A 20,819-nucleotide genomic window follows, 5' to 3' on the forward strand; every position below is an offset into this window, starting at 1 on the left:
TCTCTAGATTTAAGCGCCCACGCACTTGCTGCAACGTTTTTTATTTTTATTTTTTTTCCTTTTTTTTTTTTCCTTTTTGTGGTTTGGTTAAGTGCTATCAAATGACCCAATTACATCCACTTGGCTTCCTCAGTTTTATACAGCAAGTCAATGTTAGTTCTGTCACGCCTACCTTTTACCATAATAAAAGACTAATCCAAATTTAAGCGCAAATACCAGCTGCAAATTAGAAAATTGCTTGTACCTCACTATCGAGCAGAGCGTAAAAACAAGTCACACTATCGAGCAGAGCGTAAAAACAAGTCACACTATCAAGCAGAGCGAGATGGTGATATAACAAGCTAGTCACACTATCAAGCAGAGCGAGATGGTGTAACAAAATAGTGAGTGTTTTTCCCACTCCTCCAAAAAAAAGAAATACAACTAGGCTGCAAAAAAAGGGAAAGGAGTGACAGAATGAAAAGTAGGAAAAGTAGGAAAATAGTAGGGTAACAAAATGATTGTTTGGTACTTTCTTTGGGAAACTTTACCCACAACTTGTCATTGAATAAACCTTTATCAAGAAATACGGGTGGACGATACAATTACTTTGCTTCAAATCGATAATCTTCTATATATATATCCTAGTAAAATATTATTTACAATAATGCCAAATCAAATATGTAAAATAAAATATGCAACGCTTCTTCTTTTTTGCACCTCGCACCTCGCACCTCCCTTTCCTTTTTATACTCAATAAAATGGGGACCAACCTTGATAAATTAATGCCAAGTTTTCTGGATTTGTGGCTTCTTGAATCAACTCACGTACAGCAGCTTCTATACTTAACCCATTTGCAGCCAATTTTTCAGAAACTGTGACTATTGCCCTCCCTGCTTCAGAACCATCATTTTCCGGTTGCATAACACCACCCGCCTCCTCTTTTTGTAACAGTTTTTTTCTCGTTGGAGACAATGTCCAGGAGTACAAAGGATCCCATCGTAAAACATCCAATATAGAAATAATATGCTCTTTATTCTCTCTTAATACTCTCATTGTATGCTCACAGGATTTTTTGAAAACACCTTCAACTCCAGTGACACCTAGACCATCAACCATATCTCTAGTTAACCGAAATGGAACAGTTTCGGGTACAGGAAGACTATGTCCCTGATCAAATGCAACACCAAGATCAATATGAATGGGTTCTCCACTCAGCTTGTCCAATAAGATGTTGTTACAGTGCCTGTCCCCTAGCCCCAAAATGTACCCCACTATTGATGAAGTAGCAACGCCACGGGAATATTTCACTCGACTATCGAACCATGAATCAGGAGTCAAAAAATTGTTTTGTAAAAAATATCTCAAAACGGGCTTAACTTTACACTCAATGTCTTTGTAAACCTTGACTCTAGCTTCTTTACCTTGTGATTGCACTCCAGCCATGAGCTTTCTTGCTTCACCTATTTTCAATTGATCAAATTTGTTATGATATTGAAGAATACAATCAGAAAGGGATAACGAGTTTGGCACAAACTCAATTATTCCTGATTTGGGTCCAAGAGGAACAACATTATAAGTCCTGATTGTCAAGTACCTATTGCTACACTCTTTATCCTTTTCAAAGATATTTTGCACTTTTCCAAAAACTTGCTCCATAATAGAATCTTGACGAAGATCATCAGCTCCGTACTTGAACAATATTCTGTGCTTTGAACCATCCGAGAGAATAAATGAAGCAATTTTGGGCTTGCTTAGGCCCGAGTCAGATATTCCAACTTCAGGTCGTACTTGCTGCAAAACAGGGATATTGTCATACTTCAAGGTGTGATCAACCTTTAATGTCTTTGTAGGTGTTGGAATTCTTGGTAAAGAATGCAACCAGTATGCTCCAAGTGGCGTTTTTTGCAAATTCATCGAGTGGCCAGTTGCTTTAACTTTTGTCAATTTGACACACTCCTCAGTAAATTTAACAAATGGCAACAATACGCCATTTACGTAGCAAGGATCCTTAGTCAGCAACTCTTGTAAAATTGACTTTGCCGAATTAGCTTTTGAAAAAAGGAGCGAATTTGAGTCCTTTTTAGCTTGTTCTGCTTGCAATTTCAATGAAATTAATAAATGCAAAGAGTGATAGGGATGGTCAGCGCACATGTTCAAAATCAATTGTCTCAACACTAATTGAAACCGCAGAGTTTCAGTAACAAGCCTTGATACTAATTGTGAACACCAACTCAACAATTTATACGTTGGCAACGCGAGTAATTTTGGTTCAATCTTTTCATGCAAATCATTGTCATCAAATTGTTCCAACCAAAGCGCAACGAATTTGTCAAGATCTCTTGCAGAATCGCTCCCCATGCTTAAGCTTTGCAAATAATATTCAACCGCTTTGGAAAAAAACTGTTTCTTATTCGCTTTAGCTTCAGCTAGTTCAAGCCTCTCTTTGTTGTACAACGATTTCAACTTTGTCAAGTACTTGATAGCCAATCTTTTCTCACCACTGGGTAACTCATCAACGTGTACTTTTTCCTCTCTAACTTGATTTTTCTTCTCCTGAGACCGCTTTTCCAACAAATCAATCTTTTCGTTTAAAGATCTCGATTTAAACTGTGATTCACAAAATTTTGCAAACAAATGGAAAATCTGCACTTGCTGTTTTGGATCTGCAAGCATCATTGCTTTTTCTGCGGTTGGAAGCACTTGTGTGGTCATTAAATTTGAAGCCAAGTCTTGTCGAGATTCAGACATCCATTCCACCATCATAGCTCGGATTAAGAACTTGTCCACTTTTAAATCTCCATCTTGAACATCTACACCGCCTGAATTATACAATTCCTTCAACATTAAAACAGGAACATTCGTATTTCCCTGGGCCCACAACGTTTGTGCTGCTTGATACAATGACAAATTCATCATATTTTGAGATAACGAAATTTCAAAACTTTGCAATTTTTTGCATATACCGTTTATGAGGATCATTGACGAGATCATCTTTTGGTTTTCCTTGTTTTGTCGAGCCAAATTGTTGTACTTGACCATTTCAATTAATGACAGAAACCACAACTCATCAGCTACCAGTTTCAGTTCGGGGTCTTCCGCCAATACTTGCAACACTGTTTGTCGTGCAAGAAGAACATCCTCAAGCATTTTAAACTCAACCGAAAACGGTTCCCGTAAAACAATTCCAGAGTCTGACCCATTGACTAAATCTGAGATACTCTGTACACATGCCAATGATTTAAGCCAGCTCCTTGTTGCCTCTTTCTTCTCTTTGATGCTGTTGCTGACCCCGTTGCGGTCGATATCGAGTACTTTAAGTAATGCCTCTTGACAGATACTATGACGACGAATTGACGAAGAAGGGGAGGAGGACGAGTCATGAATCTGTTTCAATACACCATATATGATTTTGTTTGTGCATGATGTATCCTTCGGTACAGGTTGCACCCACTTTGAAAGTTTCCAGCTCCATTCATATTCATCACCCGAATGTGCTGTAGAGTCGAGGTTCTTACTCATAAGCTGCGCCATACCTAGCATACCAGCTTTAGACACAGATTCAACACATGTCCACGCAGGAGGTTCATCCAACTTCAAGCTTGTATCCAATAAGCCACTGCTATATTGGAATTGGGTAGTAGTAGTGGTCGTGGAAGTGGAAGTGGTCGTGGAAGCGGAAGTGGAAGTAATCGCACTGGAAGTATTGATCATACTCAATATGTGTTCCAAAGTGGTTCTTTCTGGTAAACCATAGATCAAATCCTCATAATCGAGATTTTCATAAATAGTACGCAATTCATCGTAATGGATATCCAACGGGTCAGTAAAATCATCATTAAAACAAGCATCTTCGAAAAGCATCATCGCAGTTTTAAACATTTTCAGCTTTATAGCTACTTGATAATATTCTTTCACACTTACTTTATCAAAGACTCTTTTATATGCACTGAGCCGGGAAGTTTTAGCAGCAATTCTTATATACCTCAACACGTTAAGAAAAGTACTTGATGCAAGAACAGGTGTATTTTTCACTATATTCAAAAAACAATTGAAAATGAGTGATATTTTATCTTCTCCTTGACGCCCTCCAATGCTTAAATAAAAACAAACAAGGGGAGCAAGAGTTTCTGTGGCAAATGACGGCACTTTAATTACAAACGCACTCATGATGGGCCCCAAACTGGTAAACTTACTCAATTCTTGTAATATCGCCAAATAAAGGGTCACGCACCATGTATCAGAGTGTGTTTTGAAAAAAGCTTCGAAATTTTGACAGATTTGATCCAATGTAATATTTTTATATTTGATCTTTGTTTCATCGTTGAGTAATACACAGGTCAGAAGGCTCATGGGTAATATGTAATGGCTGAACCTTTCCGCAATTACTTGGAAGTTTATAAAACGTGATAAATCTTGTGGATCTTCCAAGTGCTTCATTATGAGACATCCCAACACAGATTCCGCAGTTGCACAATCAATATGATTATTACTAGCAGTGTAGCGGTTTGCCAATGCTTGTATTGCTTGGTCATAGTACTTGGCATTTTCTCCAAAATCATCAATTGTTACATTAGGAAACTCAAGTGGTTCCACAACATCCAACAGCTTGATTGTACTCGATTTAAGGTAAAAACGCGATAAGTAGTTTGAGATCCAAAGCTTAAAACCTTTTGACAATTGCTGTATTTGAGAACTTGGGAGACCGACCAAAAATTGAGTAACTTTTGAGTTCTCAGGAACTTCTTCAGTTGAAACATCAGCATCAACATCAATATAATCAAACACCTCCGATAATAACGCTAACAAAGTTTTTGAAGTGCTCTCAGTTAAACAAGACACCATGTCGGACATTTGCATTTGAATATGTACCGATTCCCCAGATAAAACTTTTATTGCAGCCGAAACAATTTTGAGGTATGAGTTTTCCTCCCTGTTGAAAGTCTCAACATTATCCAAATAGTCCTTCACTTTGCCAATAACCATTGCATAAAGAGGATCAGCACAGCTAGACTCTTTAGTGTTGTTGTTTGAGCTAAGAAACAAGGCATAGGCGATCTCTGTTATCACGTACAACGTTTTGGAAATTTCGTCTTGATTGCCATGATGATAAAGATTACTGAACAGGGCAAAGATGCAAAGAATGTCGTTAACTAGCAAGTAGCTATTATCTCCAACAAGAAAAGGGGACAAGGTAGAAGCCAACATCCCCATCGCTTCTACGGACAAAGGGTCTCCACCACTGGATAACAAAATGACCAATTTGATTCTCCTTAAAATAACGGCGTTGTAGCAAAATTCGGTTTCCAGTGGGTCCAATAAGGAGCTTATTTGTCTGATCAAAAAATATGTATTCTGCATTGACCAAAACTCCTTACCCGGATCACTATACTTGTCTACAATTTTATTGATCAATTCCACGCCTGATTTCATACAAATGCTCAAGTTTGTAGAAACGTCGAAAGTTTTTGAGTCAGATGTACCAACCAAAACTGAAGTCAATGTATCTTGATTTGGAAACATCACTCCAACGTCGGTTTCTTTCAGTACGTCAATAAATTTGATAATCTCTAAAACTAATAAACTTAATTGCGATTGTACTTCACTTTTATAATCCTTGACATATTTCGCCAATAGTTCAAAAGCCAGATTCTTAACACCGTACTTGGTATACGACAAGGGTATGAATAGTGATAAACTTTCAGCAACTATTGTTTCCAATGTAACTTTCTTTAAACGAGCAAGGTTAAGTAATGTTTCGCCTGCACGTTGCTGTACTTTTTCATTTGGTGGTTTTGTTGATACTATACAAGCGACAAGGTCGCGATAGTTTTCGCTCAAAAAGTCATCGAGACACTCATACTCAAATAATGTGAATGGAAACGTATCAAAAGAATCATTAATCCACCAGCTCCTCAATAGTTCGAGTTTAAATTGAACAAAAATATCGCGAATAGTGACATCGCTGGACCTGGACCTGGACCTGAACCTACTCTTGATAATAATATGATTCAAACATTTCTTCAAGTATGGAACAAGAAATGGAAACGTAGAACATTCAAGTAAATTGAACAATGCCATTGAAAAGATTTTGGGCAGTGCAGATGCCAATTTGGCAAAAAACAATACGTATGTCCCACCAGTCTCAACAGAAGACTGAGGATCACCAAAAGTATCGAATAGCCTGGAGTAGATTATTTCCTGTCCCAAAGAGCTCAGCTTTGCTATAAAACTTGAAACTTCATCTACAATATGAATTCTCATTTCATTAGTCGACTCTGATATTTGTCGATATATTTCATTTTCCAAATCTGATCTCTTGACCACATGGTCATTTGCCACTTGCAAATAGCTTATGAGGAAATCTACGTAAAACCGTAGTGAAATAGTTGTTGTGATAAAGTCTTTGCTTCCCAAGGCATATATCCAAGCAATAACATCATTACAATCTTTGACCAACGCTGAATCTGTATTGGTATTATTTTCAACTAACAAAGGAACCAAAAGCTTCAACATTTTTGATACCATAACCAATACCATTTCATTTTTTTCAAACCTTTGGTCTGCTAATATTCTATTCCCAAGAAGTCTGATTAGCTGGGTAACAGAAAGAGTCTCTTCTGGCTGCATGGTAGTGATTCTCGGCAACACCCGGTCTACTAAAAACCATAAAACGGATAGAATATGCGTATCACCGATATGCTCGGCAAATGTAAGTAATTCTGATAAGCTATCAGAAATCCGTTTGAGTTCTAAAGTACTTTTGAACATTTTGAATTCGAGTAGTTGGAAGATTTGCGGTTGGCTGTGTTGTTGCGACAACTCCAAGTAAGTGATGTCTATTTTCCATTGTTCTGCTGGCGAAGTGCTACTTTCTCTTACAGTTGCAAACTCATTACTAACAACGGCATCATAATCATCATCTTTTTCTCTTTCTTTCTCCTCCTCCTCTTCTTCTTCTCCTTCCTCTTTTCGAAAAGATCTCTTTCTATTAAATAGTCGATCTCTTAAATACTCAGAATCCATGATTCTCGTTATTTCATCAAACGGGAAACCACGAATAAACTCTGCTATAGTACTGCAGCTTGTTTCTGATGAAGATAAATAAGTGTTGAATACTCGCAGAATTTCATACGCATCGTCGATACTGATATGACTATTTCTAAATGACCCAATGCCAATCGATAACTGATAGCGTAGCAAATTGAGTTTAGCTATTGTATTTGTGTCACCAACTGAGCGCATTTTGATATAAATATTCATTATAAAAACCAACCAACTCAATAACGCCGCGTAGCTAACAGGATCAACATTAAAAGTCTTAAAAGTATCAACTAGCTTTGTCCAGTACCTCTCTCCAAAAAATTGTGGAATACCACTAAAATTATGCGCTTTTTGATTCTTTTCAGTATTCTCACCTTCCAAAACTAAAAACAGCTCTAATGATTCTTGATACTCTTGTGCACAAACGACTGGGGAAAAAAATGACCCAGCATACAAATCAGTCATCATCCACCACGAGTTTGCTTCTACAAAGTGAAGATCGTTGCCTGATAACCAAAACAAGAAATCGGGCATGCACATACTTGTTTCCAAAAAGGAATGATTTTGCGGGTAAAATACCATATCCCATTTAGCCATTAACCAGTCTTCAATCTTTCGAGGAAATACACTTCTTTTTGGAAGATTAAGCTCAACGGACATTTTGTAGATGGCGTACCAAAATTTGAAACTTTCGTTATGTATCAAGTAAGGTCCATTAACTTCTGACAAATCTATTGTTGAGTCTACTTGGGTGAGCACTGAGTTATCAACAAGTTTATGAAAATCTTGTTCATTGTCCACTATTATTTCAAAAACTAAATCACAAGCGGTGGTGAAACTATTTGGTCTATTTAACAGATTGAGCGATAGCATAAACACCAGACGAAGAAAATTTAGTCTAATCAACGGCTTTGTTTCCCTAAATGCATCATGCTCTTTTATCAAAGTTCTGGATAGTAATAAAGCCCAAACCCGGGAGGACTCTACATCAAAGGTACACAATATATTATGCAATAAAGTTTGAATGCTAAATTTTGATTCCAAATCATTGTTTATAGTGAAATCAAATGTCGTGTTTGTCGAATCGCTTCTACTTGTAACGCTCTGCTTGTTTTCGTTAGCGATGCTTATCCCTAATTCTGCATTCGTGACAACTGGAAAAGCTTCAATATAAAAAGTTAAAATTTTCAAGCCCAAGGTTTGTATATCAGGTGATGTCTTGAATGACAATAACTCGCTACAAAATTCAACCGTGCTCGATGACTTTAATAGTGATGTCTGAATAATACCCATGTGAGCACCCTTTCCATAAATCAGTATACCCAGCAAAAGCAGCGCTAGTTTCTTTTTGATAGCAAAATAAGACTTGAGGAGCTTAACTACAGCCAAGATATGCAACCATGGCTTTGGTGGTTCCTGATTGCGGAAATAAATATTTTTCAACTTGAACCATGTTACTTTTGCATTTTGCGGAGAAATACCAATACTGGACAGTGCTAAGCTACGGGGATTGGACATCATGTTTTGAATGGAAAATAGGATTAGTTGCTGGATATTATATAGTAGAACTTCGCCGTGCTCCTCGTTTTCGCTATTATCTTTGCCTTTGTCTTTGTTTCCATTTCCATTCTGTATTCCAGAAACCTCGTCTAATATGTTTGAAAGTTGAAGATTATTATCTCCAAAAAGTTTTGGTAATCCATGTAAGCTAATAAAACGGTGCATGGTTGGCAAATTCAAAAAGATTAGATGCTGATCCTGTAGTTTTTCCCAATTTGTTTCATAAGAACAAACAATTAGTTTCAACCCTATATTGACCAATTTATTTACAAATTTGAAATTGACTGTAGCAAGTGATACGATCAACTTGTTGATGATTTTGAACAATGAGATGTAAAGTGGGTTCTCTTTCTTGTAGATTTGTGATGTTTCATTTAGTACCAGTAGTAAGCTGAAATATTGATCATTGTGGTATATTTGTATAGAGCACGATGAGCATTCGCATTGCAACAAGCTCTCCACTGCTATCCAAAACTCTGCTATAATACGTTCAATTGGTTCCCCATTCCCATAATTACTTGTTGTTGTTGTTCTTTTTGCCATATTTTGCAAACAACGATCAATAACATCGATAATGAAGAAAAACAACATTGACCAGTCCTTTTTATTGAGATGTTCAACCACGTACTTGACGCTCAATATGTTTCCCATGATTTTTGCAAAATTCACCGAACATGGTGCCAAGAGCTCGCCTTGGATATAAAATAGACTCTTGATCAACAAACACACGTCTAGATAAACCTTGTACCTAATATTCAACTTATCACTGATTGACCTCTCGATGAGCAAACGTAAACAGTAGCTAGCAGAGTTTAGTCGCTCGCCAACTGAATTTCTTGAAGTAGACAGCCCGTTCTTGTATATCCTTGATTCATAGTCTAGCAAGTGGAATATCGATGTTGTTAAAATTCGAAGTTGTTTCAGTGATAGCCTATACTTTGAGCTTGAAACAAACTCGAGTTGATTTAAAGCATCGTTGCGGTCCTTGACTTTTGTCGATTCTAGTAACGTGGCCAACCTGGGTATGTCCAATGTTGACATATGAGTGCTACTGAAAGACGCTGTCGATTTTGACAGGGCGCGAAATAGCATTGTTTCTTCCCTCTAGCTTCCCTCCTTCTCGCGCCGGTGGGCCGTTGTTTTTTTGTCCGCGCTGGCCCCAGCTACCACTTTTGACACTAGCGACACCGACACTATCGACACTATCGAGCGTGGCACTATCGAGCAGAGCGAGATAGTGGAGCACACTAGCTGTTACCGACTCTAGTGAGCAAAGCGAGTAGCGACACCGACACTAGTGAGCAAAGCGAGCTAGTGGAGCAGTATGTAGTATCACGACACTAGGGAGCAAAGCGAGCTAGCAGTATGTAGTGTCTCCCCAGATCTTGAAAACGGGACAACAAAAACCAACAAGGGCGTAGGCTGAAGGGAACAGTATGTAGTATCACGACACTAGGGAGCAAACCAACCTAGCAGTATATGGTATCACGACACTAGGGAGCAAACCAACCTAGCAGTATATGGTATCACGACACTAGGGAGCAAACCAACCTAGCAGTATATGGTATCACGACACTAGGGAGCAAACCAACCTAGCAGTATATTGTATCAACACTACTTTAGCGTTTAGCAGAAAGGTTCTATGGAGTATATTTTGTGTTTCAACAAGTTGATCCAACCCCTTTGTATTGATTGTCACATCCAAAAGAAGTAATTGTATCAAGACAACAAGTCTAACACATGCGTATCTGAGACAAGGCTAAGAAAACAAAGTAAGAAAGCAGATACAAATAAGAAAACAAAATTGGAAACAAAACAGCTATAAATATTAGGTAGGTATCTTTTCAAAGGGCTATTTATTGAAATAGCATCTCTTGTTTATTGATAACGAAAAGTATACAAGAGTAAGTTGCAAAAAGAAGCAAAGAAAAAAGATTTCCATGTTAAGCGTAAAGAGTAGAGTTGATAAGAGAAAAGTTGATGAAAAAGATGAGTTTGAGTTGCTCAAGGTTGGTTACGATGAATTTATAAATGATATAGAGGAGGAGTTGGTATTATGTGATTGTGCTTGTTGCTCATTTTGGCTTGAAAACGAAAAGAAACGAGTTGTTTATATGGTACTTGGTATTTTGCTACCGTTTATTTGGATTTTTTTCCTTATTAAATCAATCTACCATTTAAGTATTAGTAAAAAACCCAAACCACAATCATTTACATTTAAAAACGAGACAAACTTATTAATGGGAACTAATACTCAAGCTATGTTTATCGAGGCTGGTTGGAAAACTCATAATTGCATTAGGACAAAGATGTTTTCGTGGTTGGGCCATATGGCTCTAGCAATAGTGATTTATGTATTGGTGATCATAATGATTGTAATTTTCTGTCATTTAAGGTCTTTTAAAGGTGGCGGTCTCTTTGTCTTTGCATTGTAATAATATATCTATTATATGTCTAGAGCCATCTATCTATAACCATCTATCTATAACCATTGATGTCTATAACCATCTACATTATGTCTACAACCATTGATTTCTATAACCATCTACATTATGTCTACAACCATCTATTATATGTCTCTATCTCGCTCTGCTCGATAGTTTATCAACTTCACTCTCTATATCTCTATATCTCTATAGACTATCGAGGTGTGTCTTAGTGTTGTAACAAGCTATTGAGTATTGCTCCACTATCTCGCTCCGCTCGATAGTATAGGTGTAGTCAGTGTGCTCCACTATCTCGCTCTGCTCGATAGTGTCTATGGTTGAAGAGTCAAAAATATAATTGACTCCTTTTTATCAACAGAGTCAAAAAAAAATGAAAAATTCCAATCAAAGCTATATAACATTGATTTCTCAATTCTATTCCCTATCCTTCTTGATTCTATTTCTTTCCTTTCTTGGTTCAAAATCATGCTTAAATCGGCCCAGGTTGTCCAAAAAAGACTTGCGTCAAGTACGGGTCTTTTAAAGACCCCCTTGTACCCAGCTCATATCGAATTAGGAGGTAAAATGGTAGATTATGCTGGATTCGAGATGCCTGTACTCTACAAAGGTCAGTCCCATATCGAGTCGCACAATTGGGTAAGGTCTCGAGTGGGGTTGTTTGATGTTAGTCATATGTTACAGCACAATATATCTGGACGTGACGCCAAAAGTTTTATCCAAAAAATTACCCCCATCGACTTGGATCAATTGCCAAAGAACAGTTCCAGTTTATCGGTGTTGTTGAACAAGGATGGTGGTGTAATTGACGATTGCATAATCACAAAACACGAAGAAGACCAATATTATATGGTAACCAATGCCGGATGCAGAAGCAAGGATATCCAATTTCTCAAACAAGAGTTGCAGAACAATTTCAATTTAAGCTCGGTTAACCACAACACTTTTGAAGGTACATTACTAGCCATTCAAGGACCCAAAGCGCAAGAGTTGTTACAAAAATTCACCAATGAAGATTTAAGCAAGATTTATTTTGGCCAAACCAGATTTTTGAAATTGTCACCAATCTCGGCAACAGTTCATTTGGCTAGATCTGGATATACTGGAGAAGACGGATTTGAATTATCAATACCATCTATAAGCGAAACTGAAAAAACCGAGGCCTTGAATTTTTTCAATACATTGTTAAAAGAATTTCCAGAAATTGCCAAACCTATAGGGTTAGCTGCGAGAGATTCGTTGAGGTTGGAGGCTGGGATGTGTTTGTACGGCCAAGAACTTAGAGAAGATCTTACACCCGTTGAAGCTTCACTATCATGGCTTATTCCAAAAACACGTCGTGAATTATCATCCAGTTGTAGCTTTAATGGAGCAGAAAAAATCTTGAGCCAGATAAAGAACAAGTCAAATACTCATAGAAGAATTGGATTGAAAAGCGCCAATGGCCCATCACCAAGAACAGGGAATAAGGTATTTGCTGAAGACGGTAAAACAGAAATCGGGTACGTGACTTCAGGCTCGCCATCGCCCACAAAGGGAGGAAATATAGCACAAGCATATATTGACAAAGGGGCTAAAATTGGTAGTAACACAAAGATTAAAATTAGAGATAAATTAAGAGACGCTGTAATTACCAAATTGCCTTTTGTAGAAAGCAACCTTTATAAGCCATAATATAATGCAAGTGTATAATATAATACAAGTGTGTAATAACTCCAATTATAACTCCAATCCTTATACTATTTATATCTTCTCCCTTCCCCCTCCACTGCTCATCTCTCAGCATCCAAATCCGTGTGTCTCCTTCGCCTATATCTCTTTTCTTTTTTTTTCTTTCTTTTTTTTTTTTCTCGCTCCCACCCCCTTCCCTTTCTCCCCTTCCCCTTCCCCTTCCCCTTCCCCTTCCCCTTCTCGGTCGACGCGTAAATATTCTTCCGCAAATCTTTTGTTTTTTCCATTCCAGTTCGCAATATGACACAAACAAAGAGTTCAAAATAAACACCACGAAAAAAAAAAAAGAGAATAAAGAGAAGAGAGAAAAGTTTAGGTGCAAAATAAAATAAGAAAATGGGAGTTTTGATTTTAAACGAGGTATAAAAGCATTGACAAACCTGGTGTTGAAAAAAACCTTGGTCGTTTTCCTATTTGAAGCTGTAAAATTGATTTTTGTATAGGCTAGTTCTGTGAGAAGTGGTTTTTGACTGTTGAAGAAAAAAAATGTCACACTCTGGTACACCGTCACCTAATTCTAGTCGTTCAATTCTTTCGTCAAAACCGTTGAATCTCCCGTATGGAGGGACTAATTCTTCACCTCTTGGTAAGAATTTACTCAAGACTCAATTTATAAACCGGTCTCCTACCAAATCAATTGTCAAGTCTGCTAGCTCCTCACCAAAAAAGTCAAAATCCTCAACAACGAGTCTCCTCGGGTTTTCCATTTGGGAGGATAAAAAGGCAGTTTCTTCTACAGTCGAGATGACAGAAAGACCAAAGTCCAATAAATTGAACCACAATGATCAGGAAAATATACTTCAACCGAAAAAAATCAAAAATTTGAGGAGTTTCAAACGCAAACCTTTGGGCGATTTAAGCATTAACGAATACAAGGGATTTGTTACTTGTGGAGATGATACCACAATGCTGTTGACAGAATTGTACCAGCCAATGAATTTCGATAATGAGTCAAGGTCATTGCATAGGTTTGATGGTTTGCCCGGGTTTGTAACGCCTAGCAGAAGAAATAATAGGAACAAGTATTTGAGCAAGTCCTTGAGTTGGGGAGGAGAAAAGGGGGGACTAGCGAGACAAGTCAATGGTGGGGTTGGTGTTGGTGCCAATGGCGTTTACATGATTCAAAAACATTCAAGATCGCTGTCCTTGGGTAGAAATGAGGCCAAGAGAAGCTTGATTAAAAAAAACAACTTTTCAATATTAGCTACAACCTCTTGATATTGGCTACAACTTACAGCTTCTTAATACTAGCTACAACTAGCTACAGCTTCTTAATATCAGCTACAACCTCGTGTTAAGGGCGATTCCACTAACTAATAGCTATTGTTCAATTCTAAATGTATATACTATGTATATATGTATCTAAATATCTATTGATAATATCCATTTTAAAAATATCAACAAAAAAGTAGATGTCTATAAGCTAAATCTATGTGTAAATGCTGCTGTTGCTGCTGCTGTTGCTGTTGCTGCTGTTGCTGTTGCTGTTGCTGCTGTTGCTGTTGCTGTTGCTGCTGCTGCTGCTGTTGCTCCATGTCTTCCCCATAATCTAGTTTTGGTTAAATGCCTTATCGAATTCGGTAAAGACAAATCTATACCTAACATCACCATCATCGCATCTGTTCAAAGCCTTGGAGCAGTTTTCCTCGCTTATTGGTACTTCTTCAATCATTGGCTTAATATCGTGTTCAACTGCCAATTGCAACATCTTGTTTACTTCAACCTTGGATCCCAATAAAGAGGAACCGATATTTGCACCTTGGCTCAAAAAGGTAAATGGAGTCACACTGAGTTTTTCATCCAGTGGAGGTAAACCAACAGAAACAAAATTCTTGTTAACTTTCAAAACCGACAAGTATTGCTCCAAATCCAATCCTTCAATGTTACTTGCACAATTCAAAATAAAGTCAAAGTAATCGTCATAGTTTTCATGCCATTTTTTGTCTTCACCAGTAGCAATGAATTCATGAGCTCCCAATTTTAAAGCTTGTTCCTTTTTAGCTGATGATCTTGAGAATGCAACTACATTTGCGCCCAAGGCATTAGCAAATTGTAGTGCCAAATGTCCCAATCCACCAATACCAATAACACCAACATTTTTGCCTTTGGCATCCAAGCCCAAGTTACGAACCAAGGGGGAAAATGTGGTAAGACCTGCACAAAACAATGGAGCGGCATGTACAGATTTCAACTCTTTGGGGATTGCAAACACAAATTGCTCGTCGGCAATTGAGTGAGAGGAATATCCACCTTGAGTGATATAGTTGTCAGACCTGACATCTGGGGTGTTGTATGTTCCAGCTGCCTTTTTGCAATATTGTTCATTGTCATTCTTGCATCTGTTACATTCACGACAAGAAGATGAGTTTGCACCAATTCCAGCACGATCACCAACTTTAAATTCGGTGACCTTGTCGCCAACAGCAATAACTTCACCTACAATTTCATGTCCAACAACCAAGTCGTCTCTTTGTAAAGGTGACCAGTTTGCTTTAACGGTATGGATATCCGAGTGACACAAACCACATGCTTCGTTTTTCAATACAACGTCGTATGGATTGATCTTTTTTCGATCATAAGAAACCAATTTTGGTTTATTCCAGTTTTCCTTCTTGTCAACGGCAAAACCTTGGAATTTATCTGGTACCTTGTTTTCTTGACTCATTGTTAAAATGCACTATATAGGTTTTCAGCAAAAAATGAAAATTAGAGAAGGAGCAAAAGTTTTGGAAAAAATAACCTGTTCTTGGCTAACCTTTTTATACAGCTCCAAATCTTCCTTTCTACTCTTTCTTAAAACACGATTACATCACCTCTTCTACGGGATCTGCGAAAAGAAAATAATAATTGGTAGGAAAAAGAGCAAACAAAAGGCTTAGTAATATCACCGAGTCTTATTGTATTGTGAAACAGCAATCAGGTAGAGCTCGCAGCAACAACGGCTTTCATTATGTAATCGAAGAGACTCGGTAATCTTGTCCTAGAAAAGCAAAGGCCAAAAAAGAAAAGGGGAAAAAATTGCTTTACATTGACAAGTTTGGGTTTCGAGATTCCGCCCATTATGGAAAAGGTTTCTATTGAAGCTTGTTGAGTGAAAAATTATTTTTCAATGCCCCACACATTAAAAAAAATTGCTCATCGCAAAAAAGCTCATCGCAGAAACAGAAACTATCGAGCAGAGCGAGATAGTGTATAGTGAGATACAAAGTGTTACACCACTACGAGCAACACTGACTAATGACACTGTCGAGCAGAAACACTATCGAGCAGAGCGAGATAGTGTGGCAACAAGCTACAAAGTGTTGCTCTATAGTGTGGTAACAAGCTACAAAGTGTTGCTCTATAGTGTTGTAACAAACTACAAAGTGTTGCTCGATAGTGTAGTAACAAACTACTATATGTTGCTCCACTATCTCGCTCTGCTCGACAGTGTCGTAACAAGCTACTATATGTTGCTCCACTATCTCGCTCTGCTCGATAGTGTCAAGCGCATGTATAACAAGCTCATTCTCCTAAATTGTGCCTAATTCCCTGTTCCCAGGTACCTAATTAAAAATACAATAAAAAACGGAAATGGTAATTTTTTTTTGACACTATCGAGCGACCCTATCGAGCGAAGCGAGATGGTGGAGCACCACTGACTAGTGATACTAGTAACATTATTGACCGACACTATCGAGCGAAGCGAGATAGTGGAGCATTCTAGCTGTCACCGACACTATCGAGCAGAGCGAGATAGTGGAGCACATTGATTAGAGAAGGATGCAATCAATCCCGTGTGTAGCATAAAAGCATACACTGTGTAGCATCTAAAGCATGTCGGTGGCAGCTAGTGCGCTCCATTATCTCTCTTTGCTCACTAGTGTCGTTCAGTGGGCTCCACTATCTCGCTTCGCTCCATAGTGCACTGGTTTTTTTTTTTGTGTGACACAACAAGGGTTGCAAAAAACTTACAGCCAACCATTTTCCTCAATTCAGTCTACGTTGATCATTAGTGAACCTGTAGAACACTCTGAAAATAGGAAATTGTAAGTGACACTAAACTAAAGCTTCTTTGGTGGACGTCACACGGTGAAGCATCTAAAGCATACACACAGACACTATCGACACTATCGAGCAGAGCGAGCAGAGCTAGATAGTAAAGCAACACCGCCTGGCAGCATTGCTTAGTAGCACTGACTGCCTCCAACACTGTTTCATCCTCCCGTATGTTTAAGAATACATTTTTGTTTTAGATACTAGAAGATAGAAGATAAAGGTAAATAGGTTTGTTTTGGTAATTTTTGGTTATATCTCGCTCTGCTCGACAGTAGAGCACACTGACTAGCTGCCACCAATACTTTGTAGCTTACAAAGCGCTGCTCTCTAGTGTCGCCATTCAAAAATAAAACCCTACAAAGTGTTGCAACACTATCTCGCTTTACTCGATAGTGTAGTAGAGCTAACAAAAATGAATAAAAATAAATGAGCATACACCCCTACCCACTATAATGCATATATATTCTATATAACGTCCATAGTGTGGTGCCACTCACTTTTTACCCTTCTTTTTCTTTCTTTTAGTAGTGTTACTATTGCTACTGTTCAGTGATGTGTTTTGTGCATGAGGTGTTGCAACAGCAGCAACAGCAGCAGCAGCAGGTGGTGTAGACTCCATTGCACCTTGATGGCCAGTCAATTTCTTCCTATCCCTTTTTGATGGCTTATAGTAACTTCTCATCTTCATTGGTAACCACCTTTCATCGTCCAAATTGAAATCACCTGCTGGTTTAATTATCCTGTTTTTACCAAATTTTGGTTTTTGTTTCTTCTTTATTACTTTTGATCTTGTTTTCACTATGGGCTTTGTTGGCTTCTTTTTATTTGGAATCAATTTGTCCAAGTTTATTGATAATAACTCCTCAACTGGCTTCCTAGACACAAGCTCTTCAACTGAAAGTAGATCTTTACTGGTGTTGGACAAGACCGAATTGATCAAGTTATCATCGGGGTTAACTTTATGCAAGAATTGAAACAATTCACGGGAATTATCAGAACTGAAGCCATAGTTACTCATCGCAATGATTTTGGCGCTATTATAATAATCAGCGTTTTCGAATGAGTCTTGGGGACTTTGTAGGAATTTTTCTACTAGTAATTTGAGCAAATTTTTCAACTTGTTGATATTCTGTGTTTTTTCGTAAACGTTGATTAATGTGCCCACTATCCCCGGTTTAATCAACGCTCTCTTGTTCATTGATTCCTCGACTAACTTCTCTAAAAACGGTAAACTTTGATCGAAATTTTCCAATTTAGAGTTGACAAATACTAGTAACAACACCGCTGCTCTTTTCAAGTCCTCCTCTTTTTCTACTTGTTTAATATATCGTACAAGTTTCTTGCCAATTATTTTGTAAAGTGCCGGATCCTGTAGATTTTTATATGAAATGTCATTTCGAGTTAAAACAGTATATGCTTGATTAATCAACTGACCGTCATTTTGTTGCTGTTGAAGTAGAGATGCATTCAATTGAGAAGAGCTCAAAGTTCCACTTGCAAATCTTAACAACATACTATTTTTGAGAGCAGTTCCATACTGCAATGTCGTAATCTTCTGCTTCAACTGATGAATAGCCTCTTGAAGATTCAACCGTCTTTCAACCAAATTAGGATTCTCCAATTTATCCATAGCAAATAGATTACTCTTTACAATCATCTTGAGTAATGCATCACCAATTTTTTCAACATCTATCGTGTCTAAAATCGCCTTTGCTTTCAAGTCTTCACCTTTCGACTGATGGATATATGCCATTGTCAAATTAATAGGAAGAATCTCATTATTTAAATCTTCTTCAGCGATATTGTTTTCAGTACATACTTTGAATGCCTTTTCAAGCAAGTCCAAGCTCTTGAATACATCACCCTTGGCCAATTCAATCAATGCCTCGTTGAATAACAAATCGTAATTAGTTTCATCACCTGGAAATTTGCTTGGGCCAGACTGAATGGTGGTGGTACCACCAGTCTGAAAAATTAATTGCGACACAATTGCTTTTTGATTAATGATCAAATCGGTTTTTTCCTCGAGATCATTTGTCACTTGGAGTAGTTTTTCATTCAACTCTAATGCCTTGGAGTAGTCGCCCATTTTGTAATAAGTTTGAACCAAAACATTAGATAATCCAGCTTGAACCATCAGAGAAAAGACAAGCGGTGTCTGGGATGTCGAGGAGGTCGAGGAGGTCAAATATGAAGAAGAGGAATCAAGCTTGGCCTTATACGAATCGTATAATTTGAAAACTTGTTCATTCTTACCAATTTTGTAGAAAATGTATGAAATCTCTAAAATCAAATGCTCAACCAAGTCCTGAGGGATCTTAGCAATAAGTTGCTCAGCCTTGTAATATTTATCCAAGTTCGCTAACGATACAAGACAATTCCTAAATGAGTCAACATCATTAAAGTTTTTCACTTTTGACAAATACTCATAAGAAACCTTGAAAATGTGTTCAAACTCAGTTGCATTAGAACTTGCCCCAACGTTTAATTTGGCAAACGCATCTGTAACCGAATTGCTCATCTGCAAATCCTGCTAAATACTAGCTACCGATACTGGCTCTTCCTGCTAAATACTAGCCACGGTTTTACCAGTCCCAACCTTAATCAATCGTTAATTGTCAATTTCTTTCATTTTTTTTTCACCTTGGCCAAATTCAAAGTCGTGCAAAATTTTTTCTTCAACACTAAGGAGTGAAAAATTATCATTGAGGTAAACGGCTTTATCAAAAGTAAGTAGTTTTAGGGGAACGCAGAGGTGTTAAATGTTGAGGTACCAGGCTAGAGCTTATATTTCTTCAATAAGATTATTGTCGCAGACTTCGTTTGTGAAATTTAGGGCAAATGCACAAGTTTTGGGCAAGTTTAAGCTAGAACAAGATGGTCATGGTCATGGTCATGGTCTTCAAAATGGTAGTCGGAACGGTGTTCAAGACGATATTGAGTCACCAACAAGTATGGCCAAAGATTCGAGTTTGCCATTGGTTGAACAGAAATACAAGGTGAAGCCGCGTCAGCCAAAGAAGAAGGCCCCCTTTTTATCAGAAATGGAAGATGATCCAAACTCCAAATTATCGTCTTGGCAAGAAAAGATTGGACAATGGGTTATTTCTACGTTTTCCGTGGATATGGATAAGTCAAGAAGTGGGCCTGTTGCTGGTGGTATATACTTTGCAGAATGCAAGAGACAAGCTTTGGTATATCCCAATGAACCAATGAGCGATACAGCAAAGTTTTACTATCAAACTTTGGCGTTACCGATTTCGTTTTCGCAACAAGTACAGATTATAATATTGCATTATTGGATTTTGTCGGTGCGAATGAGAGCACTACCTAGCAAGTATGCCAAAGAATATCAAAAGAAACTAGTTGATAGAATATTCAGTGACTTGGAAACTCGAATGAATACTGAATTGGGAATAAAATCGGGAAGAATAATTGAAGGGTATTTGAAAGATTTCCATACTCAATTCTTAGGTTCGGTTTTGAGTTACGATGAAGGGTTAATGACTGATGACATAACTCTTGCAGCTGCATTATGGAGAAACGTGTTTAATGCCAAAGAAGACGCAGATATAAGGCACGTTGAAGCGTTATTGGTGTATGTTAGATCCCAACTATACGTATTGAGTAAAATGACTGATCGTGCTTTTGGATTCGGCAAGTTTAAGTTTGTGCCTCCAGATCAAATAGTGACGCCAATTACAAAACATCAAGAAGCAATGATTAAACAGAAAACAAAAGAGGAGTTTTCTGAAATGAATTTACCTTCTCAGAGATCAGTATTGTCAATGGATGAATAAGGGTATGGTGACTCTATTCAAAAAAAAGGAGAGCAAAAAGCAAACAAACCTTGTATATAACTTTTGATATTTATTAGTAAAAGGGAGTGCTATGTGGCTTCCACGGGTATAGTATACTCAATTTGAACAACTATCGAGCGACACTATCGAGCGGAGCGAGATAGTGGAGCAGCACTGACTAGTTGCCACCCACACTCGGTAGCTTGTTACAACACTATCTTGC

At 37.9% G+C, this 20,819-nt stretch overlaps 6 protein-coding genes across 6 annotated transcripts; 3 read left to right on the plus strand and 3 right to left on the minus strand. All coding sequences in view use genetic code 12, as the record gives it.

Annotated features, from left to right (window-relative positions):
* Positions 1-732: 732 nt before the first annotated feature.
* Positions 733-9,624, minus strand: TEL1 (DNA-binding protein kinase; the record flags this gene model as incomplete). The annotated part of the gene is made up of 1 exon (XM_049326197.1): positions 733-9,624. One exon carries the CDS (start codon positions 9,622-9,624, stop codon positions 733-735), a length of 8,892 nt encoding a protein of 2,963 aa, XP_049178237.1.
* A 1,871-nt stretch (positions 9,625-11,495) lies between these two features.
* On the plus strand, positions 11,496-12,701 carry GCV1 (glycine decarboxylase subunit T; the record flags this gene model as incomplete). Its single annotated transcript, XM_049326198.1, has 1 exon — positions 11,496-12,701. The coding sequence occupies one exon, from the start codon at positions 11,496-11,498 to the stop codon at positions 12,699-12,701; it is 1,206 nt and encodes a 401-aa protein (XP_049178238.1).
* Positions 12,702-13,244: 543 nt separating this feature from the next.
* Positions 13,245-13,976, plus strand: KGF56_004731 (uncharacterized protein; the record flags this gene model as incomplete). Its single annotated transcript, XM_049326199.1, has 1 exon — positions 13,245-13,976. The coding sequence occupies one exon, from the start codon at positions 13,245-13,247 to the stop codon at positions 13,974-13,976; it is 732 nt and encodes a 243-aa protein (XP_049178239.1).
* A 179-nt stretch (positions 13,977-14,155) lies between these two features.
* Positions 14,156-15,423, minus strand: KGF56_004732 (NADP-dependent alcohol dehydrogenase; the record flags this gene model as incomplete). Its single annotated transcript, XM_049326200.1, has 2 exons — positions 14,156-14,307; positions 14,367-15,423. The coding sequence occupies 2 exons, from the start codon at positions 15,421-15,423 to the stop codon at positions 14,156-14,158; spliced, it is 1,209 nt and encodes a 402-aa protein (XP_049178240.1).
* Positions 15,424-17,289: 1,866 nt separating this feature from the next.
* Positions 17,290-19,317, minus strand: KGF56_004733 (signal recognition particle subunit; the record flags this gene model as incomplete). The annotated part of the gene is made up of 1 exon (XM_049326202.1): positions 17,290-19,317. The coding sequence occupies one exon, from the start codon at positions 19,315-19,317 to the stop codon at positions 17,290-17,292; it is 2,028 nt and encodes a 675-aa protein (XP_049178241.1).
* Positions 19,318-19,558: 241 nt separating this feature from the next.
* On the plus strand, positions 19,559-20,596 carry KGF56_004734 (uncharacterized protein; the record flags this gene model as incomplete). The annotated part of the gene is made up of 1 exon (XM_049326203.1): positions 19,559-20,596. One exon carries the CDS (start codon positions 19,559-19,561, stop codon positions 20,594-20,596), a length of 1,038 nt encoding a protein of 345 aa, XP_049178242.1.
* Between the last annotated feature and the right edge of the window lie 223 nt (positions 20,597-20,819).

This window comes from Candida oxycetoniae (assembly GCF_023343755.2).
Source record: "Candida oxycetoniae strain CBS 10844 chromosome Unknown scaffold49, whole genome shotgun sequence".
NCBI classification, from domain to species: Eukaryota; Fungi; Ascomycota; class Pichiomycetes; order Serinales; family Debaryomycetaceae; genus Lodderomyces; species Lodderomyces oxycetoniae.